The sequence below is a fragment of the Aspergillus oryzae genome, chromosome 2 (genome assembly GCF_000184455.2).
Source record: "Aspergillus oryzae RIB40 DNA, chromosome 2".
NCBI classification, from domain to species: Eukaryota; Fungi; Ascomycota; class Eurotiomycetes; order Eurotiales; family Aspergillaceae; genus Aspergillus; species Aspergillus oryzae.
The window spans coordinates 4,302,109-4,319,777 of record NC_036436.1 but is presented as its reverse complement, the minus strand read 5'-3'; the positions used below and the strand labels follow the sequence as shown (position 1 = coordinate 4,319,777).

General features: G+C 48.9%; 5 protein-coding genes across 5 annotated transcripts; 2 read left to right on the top strand and 3 right to left on the bottom strand.

Annotated features, from left to right (window-relative positions):
- Positions 1 to 769: 769 nt before the first annotated feature.
- On the top strand, positions 770 to 3,494 carry AO090003000826 (putative capsular associated protein; the record flags this gene model as incomplete). The annotated part of the gene is made up of 5 exons (XM_023235054.1): positions 770 to 994; positions 1,063 to 1,209; positions 1,259 to 1,686; positions 1,736 to 3,047; positions 3,471 to 3,494. The coding sequence occupies 5 exons, from the start codon at positions 770 to 772 to the stop codon at positions 3,492 to 3,494; spliced, it is 2,136 nt and encodes a 711-aa protein (XP_023090111.1).
- A 129-nt stretch (positions 3,495 to 3,623) lies between these two features.
- AO090003000825 (glycoside hydrolase family 16 protein) lies at positions 3,624 to 5,780 on the bottom strand (the record flags this gene model as incomplete). The annotated part of the gene is made up of 4 exons (XM_023235053.1): positions 3,624 to 3,881; positions 3,964 to 4,387; positions 4,457 to 4,813; positions 5,410 to 5,780. The coding sequence occupies 4 exons, from the start codon at positions 5,778 to 5,780 to the stop codon at positions 3,624 to 3,626; spliced, it is 1,410 nt and encodes a 469-aa protein (XP_023090110.1).
- Positions 5,781 to 6,103: 323 nt separating this feature from the next.
- AO090003000824 (CORVET complex membrane-binding subunit VPS8) lies at positions 6,104 to 10,977 on the bottom strand (the record flags this gene model as incomplete). The annotated part of the gene is made up of 3 exons (XM_001819906.3): positions 6,104 to 10,104; positions 10,163 to 10,598; positions 10,648 to 10,977. 3 exons carry the CDS (start codon positions 10,975 to 10,977, stop codon positions 6,104 to 6,106), a joined length of 4,767 nt encoding a protein of 1,588 aa, XP_001819958.3.
- A 1,525-nt stretch (positions 10,978 to 12,502) lies between these two features.
- AO090003000823 (uncharacterized protein) lies at positions 12,503 to 13,590 on the top strand (the record flags this gene model as incomplete). The annotated part of the gene is made up of 2 exons (XM_001819905.3): positions 12,503 to 13,070; positions 13,229 to 13,590. The coding sequence occupies 2 exons, from the start codon at positions 12,503 to 12,505 to the stop codon at positions 13,588 to 13,590; spliced, it is 930 nt and encodes a 309-aa protein (XP_001819957.1).
- Positions 13,591 to 13,900: 310 nt separating this feature from the next.
- On the bottom strand, positions 13,901 to 17,276 carry AO090003000822 (DEAD/DEAH box helicase; the record flags this gene model as incomplete). The annotated part of the gene is made up of 10 exons (XM_023235052.1): positions 13,901 to 13,965; positions 13,987 to 14,101; positions 14,150 to 14,570; positions 14,618 to 15,064; positions 15,115 to 15,276; positions 15,344 to 15,515; positions 15,572 to 16,055; positions 16,114 to 16,296; positions 16,354 to 17,163; positions 17,220 to 17,276. 10 exons carry the CDS (start codon positions 17,274 to 17,276, stop codon positions 13,901 to 13,903), a joined length of 2,916 nt encoding a protein of 971 aa, XP_023090109.1.
- Positions 17,277 to 17,669: the final 393 nt, after the last annotated feature.

The following is a 17,669-nucleotide window of genomic DNA, read 5'->3' as shown; positions in this document are numbered from 1 at the left end:
GGGCATTTTTATTGAGCTGCACTTTCATTACGACTTCTTACACCACCACATTCGCTTTTGGTGAGTCAATCCTATGCATACTCGCGCTAAGAACGAAATGGGGTGTAATGGAATGTACTGCACGGCATTTGGGCGTTAAAAAGGATAGCATATACGGAGTACGCAAGTATGCGGCTAACACAACGGAATGACCAGACCATCCACTCGAATCAATTATCCTAGCCTGTTTCTTAGCAGCTATCTCTCTTTTGATCACGAGCAGATTCGCCGACTCTTTCCCCACGATATCGTCTCCTGCACACAAGTATTCCGCCATACCCCTCACGGAGCTTAGCCTTTCCACCGCAGAAGAGCCATCTTCACCGAGTAACCACAATGGTAACTTTCCCAGTCGAAAAATACTCGGTTCGAGTCGGTGGGTTGGAGTTTGTATACTTTCGGGCATGGGTTGCATACGAATCGCTCTATATCACCAAGTCAATGTCAACAATGAGTGCGCGCCAGCGGGATATGCTGTAAGTATACCTACGAAGAGCCTGACACACGACACACATGCCAATATTGAGCGACCAATTTCTAGTACATGATCCCTTTCCTCATTGCGCTATACGATTACTGGCGCAATCAGCGTGGCCGACCAAATCAGAAATGGACTGCGCCGGAAGGGCCGTCAAATGCGCATTTGCGCATGCTCGTTGCTGTAGTCAGCCGCGCGCATTCTTATGTTTGTCGCAGCCGCTTAAGGAATGTGTTATCAGCCGTATTCCTCATGGCAGGTGGTCTTCTCGTGACTTCGTTCGATGAAGGCAGACAATCGACATACATCTGCCCTATCATCTCTGGACTACATCCACGGTTCCGGGCCTATATGTCTCTCGGCGTTACATTAGATACCTTGATTCTAATCGGTGCTGCTGAGCTTTGTCGGGAGGGTAACAGATCCCGGGATGGAAGGAAAAAGCAAGCGTTGGTTTCTTGGGGCTACAGCTTTCTTGTAAGTCTGCCTAATTGTGATCGACGGTGCATGATTGAGATGGACGCCTAACTGTCCATACTCCACAGGGGGTAGCTGTGATCTGTACAATCGCGGCGTTCATCCTCAGAAAGGTGGCGCCTGGTGATGGCGGCTTTGTCAACTCCCATTATTTACGAAGCGCAGCAGGCCAAGGCATATTAGTTGCTTTTACAGTACTGTCCGCATTCCAACTAGTAAGTATCATATGTTAGTTCAAATAAACCTATCTCTGATTGGCTCCAGATGCCCTTTTACGGTGCGGTTGGGATCTCTATATTGGCAGGCTCGGTATCCATTAATTTCATGCTGGCCTCGGCCTTATTCAACGGCCAGGCTTTCCCACTGATACTCGCCTCTCGTGCTTTTGCTGCACTACTTCTTACCTTCCTGGGTGTGATGCTATATCTCTATGGCCAAACGGCTTCCGAAGAGGAACCTCAGTCCCTTTACGGGTTCAACGTGTTCATGCGGATATTCTTCTCAGTCATATTTGGTATTGTGTTGATTCTGGTCGCTCACCAACCCAGTGTAGCCAATGTACACCCAATCGACCTACTTATTTATGAGGGTAGACAGCATCATGATCGCTGGAAATCCAGCGCCAACGGCAGCAAGAATCTGGCAGGAGCTGTTGCCCAGTACCGAGCGAGATACAATCAACATCCACCACCGTAAGTCAACCAAGAAGACACACCATACGCGTACTGACTCTCGAGATAGAGGCTTCGACAAATGGTATGAGTATGCCACTAGTAGATCATCTGTTGTCATTGATGAGTTCGATCAGATATACGACAATCTACTGCCATTTCGTGCCTTGCCGCCGGAAAAGATTAGGGAATTGACTCACCAACTTGCCACAAACCCTTACAACGACATTGGCGCAATCAGTATACGTAATGGGACAGCAAGAGTTCAAGAGGGTATCAAGCCAACACATGCCTGGATGGTTATCGGTGCTGCTAAGATAATTGAGAAATTCTCTGAGCACCTCCCCGACATGGACTTAGCCTTCAATTTAAACGACGAGCCACGAGTTTCTGTGCCCTGGGAGAAGATGTCTGTTTTGAGGGCTCAAGCCAGATCTCAAGCACCTCCTCCTAGTGAGGGTTTAACAAATGGGTGGTCGAGCGACCGGAGTAAAGGATGGGCGCCTATTGAGCCGGCAGATCAGACGACAGAGACCATGTTCACGGACAGCTCCTTTGTGAATATATTTGATCGCTATGTAGGCGCTCTTTGTCCTCACTCGTCAAAGGCTCGATCTCGACGAATGTGGGACCGACACCACATATGCATAGGCTGTATTCGACCCCACTCCATGGGACAATTTCCTTCGAACTGGACGGTGGCTACTGATATATGCCACCAACCTGACCTTGCATCCTTTCACGGATTCTTTGTGTCGCCTGCATCATTCAAGGTCACCCAAGATCTTGCCCCAGTATTTAGCCAGAGCACAATTTCTGGATTTGGCGACATCATTTTCCCTAGTCCGTGGAACTACGTGGATAAGATAAAATACGAGCCTTCTGAAGAGCACCCGGATCTGGACTATGTGGAAAAAGAAAACCGCCTTTTTTGGATTGGCGGCACGTCGGAAGGCGTGAGTCGCGACGGTCAATGGCAAGGAATGCCGCGTCAACGCCTGACACATTTAGTTAACAACAACACATATAACAAGGTTTCAGTGCTGTTGCCTGCAGACAACCCTGGTACATATTCATATCAGATTCTAGATGGCTTGGCTCCCACAGAGAAGCTCGGCTTGAATGCTTCTGTCCACGTTACCGACCCGATCGTGCGCTGCAGAAAGGACTGCGAAGACCAAAAGCAGGAGCTAGGCACAGCAGGTCGGGTCGACTTTCAAAGTCACTGGAATTATCGCTTTCTCTTTGATGCGGACGGTGCTGGCTTTAGCGGCCGATTTCTTCCCTTCCTGCAAAGTCACAGCCTGCCATTCAAAACCGGCCTATTTCGACAGTGGTTCGACTCACGGGTCACAGCTTGGCTACATTTTGTCCCCATCGATGTTCGTCTCCACGGAATGTGGAGTACCTTGGCTTACTTTGGTGGCGTGAACATACCTGTCGGTGTGGATGACAATGGTCAACCCAAAGCCATGATGGAGCCACACAATCTTCAAGGGCGCTGGATAGCAGAAGAAGGCCGCAAATGGGCTGAACGAGCTCTACGAAAAGAAGATATGGAGATTTATTTTTTCCGGTTGCTTCTAGAATGGGGCCGGCTGACTGATGATCAGAGAGATATACTTGGATACACGGAGTGACGTCCCGTACATTCCACGATTGGACAACGCAATAAGCGGACAACATATCGACTGTTATTGCCTCCTTGGTGTAATTGCAGGCGCACATGGTGCATATTTGCAACACAATGTATATATACCGTTCGATATACCTCACACCCTGGCATGGTTTACCTCATTGTTTAGTATTTACTGGGGCTAAATGCATAAAGAATATCGCCATTTACAGCTATCAAATCCCTATGTACATCAATAAACGAAAGTAAAAATTCAATCCATACAAAACACGGGGTATATCAAATCCCACCTGGGATATACACCATCCTCAAACCTACAAGATCAATTTCCCCAATTCTCCCTCCGCTGTCTGATAAAGGAACGTCTTCCGATACCTACATCCATCTTCCACTCAGTCACATTGCTCGCAACGCTCGCAGCACCGCCCTGATAAACCTTCAGCGAGTTAATACGCCAGAAGGCATCTTTAAACGCAGCAGGGTTATTAGCCACCCAATCATTGCAAGACCCCTTCGAGGCACAGCTACTCGACCCCCAAACACCACCAGCCCAGTCTCCGCAGAAGGTCGTATCGAAGATCTACACGTCGGTAAGTAAATATTCCACCAACAGCCCACATCGCCTTAAAAACAAGGAGGAAAGGAAAGTAGGAAACACATACAATCTGCAAGTCCTTAAAATGCGAATCAATATTACAGGCTCCGGCAAACCTCGCTGACGGTGTCCCCCAACCACTCGGATTCGGGTTTCCGCTACTGATATCACCAGGGATACTCGAACGCGGGAAAAACCAAACACTGATAGCCTCGCCAGTCCATTCGGTTGCATACACACCGCCGCCGGCACTATTGAACCCATTCCCGTAAGACTGGGCCGAGTTATCTTTAATACCGCAGCCTGCGTTGTTGGCTTGGCCGGGGGCATTGACGTAGCAGTTACTTGTAAGGAGGGAGCCCGAGAAGCCTGAATTGTTGATTGTGCAGCTGTCGCTGGTGTGGAGGGCTACCTGGTTGTTAGTTTGGTCGTTCACGCCTTCTATGACATCTATTTCGCCGTTATTGGGCCAGTTAGGGCCTAGGAGCCAGCTTTAGTATCATTAGTCTTGTTTCTTTCCTTGAGTTGGGAATAGATGGTGGCATTTGGGGAGACGTTACTATGCTGGCCAGGCGCCGCAGATACTGCCGGGCATGTGGGCTAGGTCTAGGATGAAAAGACCGTGATTGTAGACTTTGTTGCTGCTGATTCGGACGCTTTGGCGGCCGCCTGGAGCAGCGTTTGTGTAATCTACGCCCATGTAGATGGTTCCATCGGCTTTTATTAGGCCTGTGTTCTGAGCTGTTCCTCTGTCAACATATTTGACGAAGCCATGGGTTGGATCACTGCCTGTGAAGAAGCTAAATTTGTCGAAGAAAGTTGTGTCTGTGCCGTAGTCATCTTGTAGTGTGTATGCGGCTGCGGCGAGGGGAGCCCAGAGGCTTAGAGCCTGGGTGAGTGTAGATAGTACGTGCATTCTTGACTTGAATGATCACGACAGAAAGGAATGTACAGTGTATGTGAGAAGCTGTGTGAAGAGGCAGGGAGTGATGTTTGGTATATAAGGAGTGTTCGAACAATGTGCTTTGTCTTCAAAGGTGTATTGTTCAAGCAACATAAAGGAAGGGCAACGTCAAAGCCACTCTTTGAGTGAAAAAACGCTGGACGGATAAAGGAGTGCTATAGAGTGGCTTTCTTTTCATGCTTTTGGGTTTCCTCCTTGGTGTCGGAGGTTCAATATATAGCCTTGCAGAATGTATATATCCTATACCCTTACCCCATACACATATAACGACTCCACACCGAGACAAAAAAGAAACTTAAAACTCACCAACTAGTGAAAAGTGGCGTCAGCCATGATATGCCCACCGGACTAGGCCTTGAGACCTAAGGGGAAGCCATTGAAGAGACATATTCTTGAGTAGCGTGGGTACCGAAAGTGGCAGATGAAAGAAGCATGTGAGCGGCAGATTGGAGTCACGGCCAGTGTGGACTGGAATGGAATGGATAAAAGGGGTGTTCCTGGATCACAGACGGTTCCAAAACGGTAACATCAGGCGTGGATATTTCAAACTGGTTGGATGGACACAAGGTTCGTGGAACAGAGGGCGCGTTTAGAGAAGGGAAAGAAGATCTCCATTTTATCGCAAGTCGTTTCACAAAGGTCAAGTTTATAGATCGATGCACAGGCGACGCGCCGTGCACGGAGTATATCAGGGAATTTTCCCTTTTGTTTAATTTCCGATGATGGTCAGCTTCGCACCATGGATTAGTGTGACAGACACCTGGGTCAATCAGATCGCAAGGATCGAGGGTTCTCTCAACGGTCAAGATGATGATGAGTGGGGAAAGCTGAAGATGGACGTCCATCGAGAGATCGAGAAGGAGGCCATGTGATGTCGACTGTTCCTCTTTGGGGAGTTTTATTGGCATTTCTCGTCTCATCTTGTGATACATCACTTTAAAACCAGCTGATCGGGAGCAAATTAGTTGGAAACCAAATCGTCCCGCTTTTGGCCATCTTCATGAACTTCAGAGACTTGTTTGGCTTAATTAAGCAACTCGATTAACCGCCGCCATAAAGTTTAACCTCCAAACTTGTCTCACTTTAAATCCTCTAGAATTTTCAATCATTGGTTCTATCAACTACCACAGTCCTCATGTTGCTACCCGACATGACGAGAAAAGGGAATAAAGGAAACACTCATGAAATCACATAGTGGGGATTAAGCAAAGATACATACAAGGGCTTGATTGAAATCGTGACCTCATTCATTATGTACAGGACAGATAGGGCATGACAACAACTCCCAGTCAGACCCTTCGCGTCGGAAATGCGGTTTACTAGTATGCGCAGAATGGTCCAAGTTCAGCAAACACTGTCGGTGATACAAGTGGCGACAGGAAAAGACCACCGCGGGCCCGATCGGCATCTCACTGCCATTTTCTGGAGATCCCCGCATGTCATCCACTGGCTCCACGTCCGCATGTCTGTCATGGTAGTGTGCCGCCTGACCCGCCTCGGCCACTGCCGCCGCCTTGCCCTTCCCACGGGCGACCGCAGGGTCAAGTCGCCCTTCAATTTGTCGTGACACTCGACGTTGATGTGCATCCGCCTGCCTCTGCTTCCAAGCCTCCCAGAATTCAGAGCCAACCCCAGGTCCCCAAATGCGTTGCCGGCAGACCTCACACACCTGGCCTCGCGGCCGCCACCCCCTTTGACGCAGTCGCGTTACCTCGTCCACATGCACAAAGAGATCCCGGTCCAGCATCCCGTTAGCCAGGGCCAGGAGTGACTTCTCGTAAGTATAAGCCGAGAATATAGAAGCCAGGACGGCACGGAGTTCAAGAAGCGAAGGAGACCAATGGGACGCACGAGTGAGGAATGCTCGTAGAATTCGGAGGAAAGCAACATCGTTGCGTTCGGTTGAGGCTCCCCCAACCCGGACAGTGCTGGAGAGCAGCGCCGTGAACACCTGTTGTACCAGTGTACGGACAGATGACATCAGTTGAGCTGCATTGTTCCCCATCCTCGAAGTCATTGGTGCCAGTTGGGTCAATTTACTTTCCGCGTGCTCCTTCTGGATCAGAGCAAACACACTACTGGCAGTACGGACGACAGCCTCAATAAGGTCGAGCCAGAGATTCTCATCGAACGAGAGAGGCTGGTCAACAGCATGTTTGCCGGTTCCATTCCTCTCGACAGTTCGTGGCTTCTGAGCTGTTTTCGTCTGGCCCTGGCACAACCATGTACCAACACGCACATACTTGTTAAGAGATTCAACAAGATCGTCAATCGCTTCTGCCGTGCTGGCGGAGTCTGGGGTCTCCTGTTTACTTCGAAGAATGCCAACGAGACCCGACTCGAGTGTCTTAAGATGCGCAATGAGACGGTCCATAGCAGCTCTGATCTGGCCTTGTCTGGCCAGCAAAATGACAGCTGCATCCACTACCCCACTTTCCTCCATTGAAGGGAGCAGCTCCTCGAGCCGAACGTCGCCAACTCGCAGCTCATCAACGAAATCAGCGACATGTGAAGGGTTGTACTTGCAAAGCAATTGCACGTAGCGCTCTATCATCCAATTGTCTACTGGTTTAGAAGGCCGCCGCTCAGCGCCGGGATGCGTCGTAGGGTCGACCACGACGGTCAAGTACTGGTACTGCTCATAGGGGTCGTTTTCCAGAGCTTGGAGAAACATTGCATGCGTTTCAGGAGCATAATCCTGTATTGTCTGAGCGGCCTTCTGGACATCTATACCTGCTATCTGGCCAGCGTGGGTTTTAATCACTTCGATGACATCTCGCCTTTGCCTTTTCCCTAAGCCGGAACCGGCCCGCAGGCAATCCTGTAGGCAGGTAAAGATCGCCTCTTGCCCACTGCGGTCTTCCAGATAGGTCAGAATTAACTCAGGAAATTGCTTCTCGGAGCGATAGGTTGACTTTAGAATCCGGTAGAAGCGCGCCTCCTGAAAGAGTGGGATCATGCTCTGAATATCTGGAGGGTGATAGAAAGATAAGAGGTATTCCGCGCTGAGTTCACAATCCTCTGCCATATCTTGGCTTGGGTATCGGCACAACCGCTCCAAAACCTGGTGGAGTGTACTTCCAGAGAGTAGAATGTATTGAGGGTATTTAGGAAGGTTCCGAGCAAGGAACATGTCTAGGTAAATGGTATCAGATGGAGCAAAAGCTGATGGTGTCATGACCTGGAGCAGAATGCTGATTAAGTATTGCCGATTGATGGATATCCCTTTGAAAGGTGTCTCGTCTGGCTCTTGTTCGTTCAGAAAACTATCCTCGAATGCTTCATTGAGCATGCTCATGAAGCTGGGGGTATCGAATTTCAGGATAGCTTGTAAATCCGAGAACAAGCCATTCGGTTCGGTATGAACCCCTGATTCCGCCCCAGAGAGATTCCCAGAGAACAGATATTCGTACAAGGCTGCTTTAGCCTGAGTAGCTTCGTCGTCATCCATGTCATTCCCAGTAGGGTATACACGGCCCGTTAAGACAAAAGAGAGATATGGAAACATCTTCATCGCGTTCGTATATCGTTTAAGTTCATCCACCGAGCCCCCGTTAACCCAAGTGCCTTGAGGTGGGACTAGTGCTAAGAGTTCTTGCAGTGGCCCCACGTAATCTCCTACACAGCGATTCCAGACGTAAATGAATGCGTCGTATAAGTTATAATGTTTACACAGAGTCGTCACTTGGTCAATATCCATCGTGGCCGTGTCAAGCAGACAGATTATTTCTTCCAATCGGCTGGCAGTATGGTTCGTAGCAAAGTGACTGATAAGCGCTTTAACGGCAGTAGGGGGGAGAGTGCGCACTGTCCCTTCAACTATGTATGATTCAAGGGCATCAAGGAAGACACCCTGAGAGTCGTGCTCCTCATACCAGTTAAATACCTCATCCCAGAGGAAGTCCTCATCATCCATACAGACACAAGCTGAGATGGAGACCTCGGCCAATTCCTCGAGCTGTTGATTTCCCAGCTGCTCGGTGTTAGCTTCCTGGTTCCGGCCAAAGGCATACTTCAGCGAAGCTGACACCATTTCCAGGAGCTTTTCTTGCACGATAGGCTGTCTCAGTGCATCCTCATCAGGCAGTCCAATGGTAAGCTTTTCTCCGCTGCCTTTGTAGAAGGATGTTGCTAGACGAATGGCCCCGATGAAGTCTCCGGCTTCCATGAGTGCAAGCAATCGGTCTGCCCAATTGGAGAGAGCTCCAACAAGTGCATCGCTATAGCCCAACAAGAACAGGCGCCCTTTATAAGAGCGAAAGCTCATATAAAACGCATCGGCTACCACGCCATGCATTGAGGTATCTTCTTCATTAAACTGTTCGACCAGAGAATGAAGCTGGGAGGAGAACAAATCGGCATGGTATATATGTTTGTTAAGAAGATCAATGCTATCCGTTACACGCATAGAATGATCTTCGAGAATAAGCAATTGCTGCGTTATAGTCAGCACTGCCAGGACCGAGCGACTCAGCCATTGCACAGCAACAATTGCTTCCTCGGCCTTCCATCTGCTCCGCGCTTTAAACTCCAGGCTAGGTGGTCTGTCCCTACTCGGTGATTCCTCTGCTTCAATCTCAGACACGTCTAGGATAGTCAATACATTTGACCAACAATAAACAAGTTTTGTTTTCGAAGTTTGCGCATCCTTGCCCTTGAGCTTGATCGCTGGAAACCAGGCCAAGGCTCCGGTCATTGCGCCATGAGCGGCAACCTCTTTTGGGCGTGGCGCCTTATGTTGGGTCTGTGCTACAGGTGTTGTCGAGACAATAACTAGGAGATATGGTGTCAGCATCGCAACCAAGCCCAAAGAATCGGTTGGCTGATCGACATTTCCGAGAGGGAGAGGTGAAAATGCAAGGACAGAGCTTGGCTTCCGCGGCCGGTTGCCGTGCGCTATATGTTGAGGATAACGACCCAAGATCCTCGTCGTCTTCACTGTCCGTCCCATCGCCCCCAAACCTCGAGTTGCCAGGTGTGAAAAGGCCATCCCTGACTTATCGGCTGATACGAGCGCAGTGCGCCTTGTACCGAGGAAGCCTACATGAATAACAGACGACCCGGGAACGTGGCCATCGGCAGTGTGAGTATCTACCTGGCTTTCGGAGAGAGGTGGTATTTGAAGAAAAGGTCGCGCCGGTCTCACAATCTCCCATGTAAATATATCGCCCGAAACATGACCCCCGGCAATCGTCGTGTGGTCCGCGGATAGTGCCAACGACGTGATTGCTCCACATTCGGTAGCTATATGAAGAAGTTAGCGGAGATCAGAACAATAAGGCGAAGCAGGCTTCAAATGTACCTTTAGTCCCCTGTCCAATGATCGCTTTGAGACTTTGCTGATAGTCAAACACCAGGATAATTCCCTTAGACGTTCCTATCACTATGGTGGTGGAGACCGCCAAACATGTGGGATAGCCAAAATTACGTTTGCCGACCTCTGAAAATGCCTGGCCAGTTATTTTTCTTAATTTAGTCCACCGCATAACATCCCAAGGACCCAGGGGGGTCTCGGCATCAGAATCCACGGTACCCGGAGTGAGGCGGCTCGTAAGCGACGACTTCCGGGAGTGGATGTGAGCGAAGAAAGGCGAGGACGGTCGAGCCCCGCTCAAAGACGGAGAGGAGAGGCGGGACTGGAAGCGGAGATCGAAGGGGCGATGCGACGGACTTGGACTGGCACGAGATGAGCCTCGAATGACCAAAGCATTGCTACTTTGCGACGACAAGAGAGAATCCTATAGCGATCAGCGAATAGCACGGCTGAAACTGACAGTCGCAACACACATGCAAAGAAGGAGTATCATCCGGTGTGGAAGCTGTCTCATCGACACTTCCGGGAGTACCAAGCTGTCTGATACGGGGCGACAATGGTACATTGCCCGTACCGGCGTCGAGTTGGGGGTTCCTTCTATCGAACGAGTTGTTGTTTGGGCTGGCTACATCGGGGAGATCCTCTTCGATGTATGCCATTGAGCCCTCCGCATACCCCTCAGGTGACACCTCATCGACAGAGACGCCGTTACTCTTTGGCTGAACATCTCCCTCGTCCTCTTCCCCCAAGTCGAGCTCATCCTCTCGTGCCCGGTCATCACTGCCCTCAATCATGGAGCTCATCAGCAAAATGTTCGAATGACCATCGCTTCGACACTATCGCAGGAAAAGGCGGTCAAGGAATCAAGATTAAGAGCGGCGCCGATACGTTCTGGTTGATGACTGTCACCTCAGACCACAGAGCTTCAGTGGACGACTGGCCGAGTGCGGGCCGATAGATGGATACCTTAGGTGCGAAACACAAAACGGAGTAGCGGTTGCCGACAATCCGACTGGTTGGCAGGAGGATATTTCCGATGGACGACTGGGTCAGGATCTGGATGCAATTAACTGGCAAGTGGTAGTGTAAACCGAGCAAGAATACCCACGAGCTCGGCTTTGTCGCAAGTCGGGGAAGATGAATATCATCGATGGGAGATAACGAGGAAAGCTGGAAGGCTGTGAGTTCCTTCCGGCCTCAGGTCAACATTGGTTGGTTTTGCTTGGCTTCCGGGGGAGGCGGTGCCCCACAAGCCACGGGTGGCACTCAAGTACACAACGACAACAACAACAACAACAACAACTCATCCTTTCTTGCTTGTCGGTCATAATAATGTCATTGTTGACACATTATATGGCGCTCGGAATTTGTTCCAAGTGAGCGTCTCCTTATCCTCGCGCAATCATTATGCTTCTATCGGATATCCCCTCTTCATCTGCCGCAGTCTGGGCATCTTATCATACCAAAGTCACCAATCAAAATGCTATGATCGTTGTATGCAAAGCAGTGTGTTGTAAGACAGGTCCCGCAAACAAAATAGCTTGCAGAGCAACAATGACAAAGGATAGTAATCTGTTGGTTCACCACAATATTAAGTGTAAACCATAAATTATTACAGATGGGGGTCATCTTGGCTAGTCTTTTAAACAGTACATACTGTACCACTCATTCAATGATTAGAATATATCGCATTCCTTGATAGGCATGTATCAAGCGAGCTTCTAACTTAGGTTGATTGGGTTTGCCCCAAATGACTATCCTTATTGATATGAATGACATTACCGTGATCTAGTCATTATGTACTTCATCCAGGGATATCCTCAGCAATTTGCTCAAGCGTGGGTTATCAATGTCAGCATGTGACCAGCGTGCCTTGTGGTGCCTTAGTCCATTTACTATTCATCTCACCCGCAGACCCCGGGTTACATCGACTGGACAAGATCAACTCTTTCATTTAATATCCTTGTGTCATCGACGGCATAGTACTACCCTGTACCATTCCTGTAGTGACACTAATCCTCCTAAAGATATACTAATTAACCTTATCTATATTGTTTCCCTCCACTTTCTCTATAGCGCTTCTCACAAGGCAAGTCACAAGGGGTTGATTGGCCACATGCTATACATTCGTTCTTCAGCACTGCATGATTTGATCATTTGGTAGCATCCAGCCCTCATCCTAGTTCTGACAAAAATTTCAGAGATATAAATAATCAAAATTTCTTCACTAATATAGAAATGGATAAAGCAACGATAATATTCTTCCAAGTCTAGCACCAAGACATGATATCCTCACAACACCAGTAGCTCTTCATATATAATTTAAGCATGCCTTCCAACAAACATCCCATCCTCTCCTACATACTATTACCTCTCCTTCTCGCCCTCTCCACCATTCAAATTGTCCAATGCGCCCCATCAGCCTGCAATGGCCAATCCACATTCTGCACCCGCAAGTACTCGAACATCACCCAACTGGGCGCCCACGACAGCCCCTTCGTCGGCCCTCTCCCACAGCATAACCAAAACCTGGAGGTAACAGAACAACTTGACCTGGGGATCCGCTTCCTGCAGGGCCAGACCCATAAAGCCCTTGACAATGCCAACACCATCCAGCTATGTCATACATCCTGTCTCCTCGAGGACGCTGGGACCCTCGAGTCCTTCCTGGGCACGGTCAAGACCTGGCTGGACAGCCACCCCGATGAAGTGGTAACACTGCTGCTTACAAACGGCGATGGCTTTCCCGTATCACGGTTCGACGAGGTATTCACCAGTGCCAGGATTAAGGATTATGCGTTTGTACCGAGCTCATCGCCGGATGTGCTGGCCATGGATTCGTGGCCGACATTGGGAGATCTGATTAGTACAGGGAAGCGACTTGTGGTATTTTTGGGTAAGTACACGTGTCTTTCCTTTCGTTTTCTTTCATGTACCAATTAGGTAGTACCTATATATGTAGTGGATTTATAATCTCCACTATGTGTCTGAAACCCTTTTTTTTTGGCCTTGCTCCGATTGGGTGTGTATATTGAGCATGGATACTGCTTCTAGATTACGGCGCCGACACCAAGTCCGTTCCATATATATTGGACGAATTCGGTTACTTCTTCGAGACGCCCTACGATGTGACGGATGCCTCGTTTCCGAATTGTAGTATCGATCGGCCTTCTGGCGCATCGGCGGACGGGCGCATGTATATTGTCAATCATTTCCTAGATGTCAATGTGTTGGGGGTCCTGGTGCCCGATCGGATCCGTGCGCCCAAGACCAATGCTGTCTCGGGCAATGGGAGTATCGGGGCACAGTCCGAATTGTGTCGCTCCTTGTACAAACGGCTGCCTAATGTGGTTCTTGCGGATTTTGTAGATCAGGGTGAGGTGATGAAAGCTCAAAATGCGCTAAATGGGGTTTAGATTAGTTGTATTGAATTCTCTTGGGATCAATGCGTTGCTCCTATTACTACTGTAGTCATGTATCATGTTCACTAGCTAGAAGACATCTGCTTTCTATAGGTTCAGTACTCTAGATATCACAGTAAATGACTGTACACCCAAGTGTCTCAACTTTTCGTGAGAATGCACGCCATGGCCTTGTATATATATACGCTAGTTATCCCTCTCAATATGCCCTCTAATAGCTAAGAATGAGCGATCTTGTGTTCGTGAAAGTTCCAAAATTTTGCCGTATAATTCATTCTCATAGGCGCGAGAGTATCATCATGCTTTACTCATCCAATTCGACTTGCATTTCACGTTCTGTGGCATTGTCAAGATCTTGGACACCGAATGCTGCGTACTGTTAATACGTACCCCAAATCTTATTTGCTGACGCAACAATTACTTCTGCTTTAGCAAGCAGTTTTTTAGCATATCGTTCCGCTTCTGAGGTGTGGGTTTGGCTTCTCTGTGCTTTTCGTGGATTTACCTGGTGCAAGTCAATTAATGTTCTGATTCAGAGCGACATTCATCCTACCATCATTAATATGGGAACAAGGTCCTTTGCATCGGCCTCTGCCAACGCCCTCAAGTTTCGAAACCCGTTGTCTCGAAGCAACCTAGCCGTCCAGCCTTTGACATAAGTGACTTGAGCCATCTCCAATAGATCAGCGCGAGCACCGGCTTCCAAACGATCCCGCATATGATCAAGGACTGCCGCGAGCATTCCCCAGCCCATGCGTTGGCAAAACTTGACCATACCAGCGGCAAACCCATGACACTGTTGGGCCAATGTCTGGACTGCCCCGCGAGGGGTCCGGTAGCGACTGGCGACCACCGATAGAGGAACCTCATTACTCAAATCACGAAGCTGAAGCGCGGTGTAAGCACGTCGGTAGACGACAGCCAGTTTGATCTGTTCGGGGGTGTCTTCTTTAAGAGATGCACCGCTTTGAACCCTGTGGCCTTATTAGTACGCTCTTGCGTCATGTTCGAATCAACATACATTCTGTTTACAAAGCCCGGCTGAACACCAATAAATTGCAAAGCACGCAGTCCGCTTTCGTCAAGGTTGTCTAACTGGTCTCGAAAGATGGGCCAATCGACTTGTGTGGTTGCCGCTACCTGGAGAGGAGTGAACATATAGAAGACATGCATGTCACCATCCATCACAAAAGCCTGTAACGCTCGGTTTAGCTCTTCGTAAACAAAGAGACCATCCTCGGGTGTAAATGCAGATGCAACAACAGCCTGGCCAAGTTGCGTCGCAACATATGATTCGTCATCGTTCTGATGCAGCAGATCTTCGCTGACCAATTCTTGGAGTGCAGATTTCATAATGTTGTACGCTATCTTTTTGTCCATGGTCCGATAAAGAAGGGTGCATTTCACGTATTCCTTGATCGCTTCTAAACCAGAGACGAGGCCAGTGGCTATAGCTTCCAAAATCGCCCTGGGCAGGTATGAGCTCATGAATATTTATCATTCGTTTTGGTCATCTACCTCTTGAGACCACGCTTCTCTGGCGCTAGACAGCTCTCGATTGCTGGCATATCAGCTTCCAGCAGATCACAGACTGCCTGTAGTTCGGACTTTCCACAAATGAGGTAGGTCTCGCCTGCCTCATCCTTTCCCTTGCGACCAGCTCGCCCACACATTTGGCGCCTTTGACGGTTAGCTCGAGTTTTTTTTTTTTTGTCTTTTTTGGAAATGTGCAAGGGGGTGTCCCTACAGCATTGCCGGTCCCACCAACTCACGTCCCATACGAGCACCATTAATAATGACTCTCCTGGCAGGAAGATTGACTCCGGCCGCAAGACTGCAAGTGGCCACGAGAACTCTCAAAACGCCTTGATCGTAAGCCTGCGCTATGAATTCACGTTCTTCTGTTGTCATGCCCGCATCTATAATAAAGTCAGTACATATTAATGAGAGGCGGTAGTCGACACAGATTACTCACGGTGGAAGCCTACGCCTCTGACCAGCGTATTCTCGAGGACCGGATCAAGACCACTAGGAAGGCTTCGTAGTTCAGCGAGCAGGTCCAATCGTCTGCTTAGTTCCTCTGGATCTACTGCGGCTGGTACTGGCATGGCTTCACTAATGATAGAGGCATGAAGTTGACAAGCCTGTCTGCTACCGCAGAAAACCAATGCACCATATCCTGCAGCTGCCGTATCGACTGATAAAGCTACCATCGCATTTGTGGTTGGATTTGCAAGTTCTCGAAACGCCGGGGGCTGGATTATACGATGGGGAGGCATAGTGTCCGTAAGGGATACGGTGGACATCGATGCCAATCTTGTGATCGTCTGGAATAGCTGCCTCGAGGTTGCTGCGGGATAAATCGCGTTCTCGTATACGAGATAGTCATCAATCGGAATGGGCCGATATGTTGAGATGTAGTAGTTTGCATTCATCCACTCTGCAAGTAATTCAGTGTTCTGGATGTCTGTCAGCCTGATTTCTCAGAGTCGACATTGGTGAAAGGGATAGCCATACCGACAGAGTGGCGCTCATGCCAATGATCTGGATATCCTGCTGTAGTAGAAGTATCTTGGTGACCATCAGCTCCAGAAGATACCCGCGGTGTTCATCATCAAGCATATGCAGCTCGTCCAAGACAACTACACCCAGATCTCCGATGTTGCATTCTTCAATAGCAGTATTTATCAATGAGTTGGCCTAATATATGCTTGTTAAACTTCACCCTGCATATAACTGCATACAACGCTGACAGACCTTCTCTATCGTGCAAACCGCAATATCTGTATCGGCCCATGTAGCAGTTGTCCTACTACCTCCGAAGAAACCCGTGACTCGGATTGACTTCTGTAGCTTCTTCCAACGTTGATGATATGGCTCCACGCCAGCTGCTTGATCATCGATGTCGTCGATGCGTTTTTCAACATCCTGAACAATGCGTCTAAGCCATTTCAACTTTTCCTGTACTAGTGCGACGTATGGAAGAACCAAAATGGCTTTGCGTGAAGGGTTCTCGATGATACGTTTCAGCATCAGAACGTCAGCTACAAGGGACTTTCCTCCCCCCGTAGGGGCCGTATAGACCAGATGCTTCTTACCCTCAAGTAGCCCTGGGACAAGCAAACATGAAGCCTGCCATGGATAGATGCTCTTGACCCCGACAGAAGCAAAGTTAGCTACCAGCGCCGGTGACAATCCATATCGGGGATCTTTCAAGTATTGACAAGGGTCATAGACATGGTCTTCAGTGGTAGCTGTTTCCCGTTCTTTTTCTGGGATACTTGCCGCCACGGAACGGATCTCACTGGCAGTTATACGACTCTTCAAAGGGGCCACAGAAGGCCGGACAAAATCGACTGGACGAGAACTCAAGTGGCTGGTGGAGGTAGGGTGACTTAGAACGGAAACTTTATGAGCATTATCCGGGTTATGATCTGGAAGTCGTTTTTGCCCCGCTAAGGGAGCTACATCATGATTTTGCTGACGAGCAACATCAATGGTGGTCTGGAAGCCATGGAACTGAAATGGCTGACCGGACCGCGCTGACATGCCTTGGTCAGATATCACCTGACAACTGGTGTGATGGTAAACAAGGCACCATGAAAATGCCCAATACAGATGACAGCCTCAGTGAAAAGGTAGGGCAGACGGAGGGCAACAGCTGCTTGGAAGTTAATCATTTGTAGTCCCACATACCAACAGCGCGTGCTCTTGTATTTCACCTTAGTACCTATAGTAGTTGAAAGAAATTCTATGCTGGGTATTTATGGTTCGCCTAAACGAGGCGTTCTAAAAAATTTCCTGCTCTCCCTGGAAGCAAGATGCTGGTAATAATAGAAAATTTAGTACTCAGGTACTAGGTAACAATTACGATCAACGAAAGGCAGCAACGCGCAAGCGGTCGTTTTAGGATATTGCACCTAGCCCCAGCCGCCGTAGCCTGAGGCCAAAAAGCCTTCGGGACTATCATTGGCCTCCGGAACGCCTTCAACAAACAAACTTCAGAACAGTCCTTTCTGCCTAAGGCTTCAAGGCCGATCGGAAATGCAGCGAATTCCGAGCGCGAAACGTTC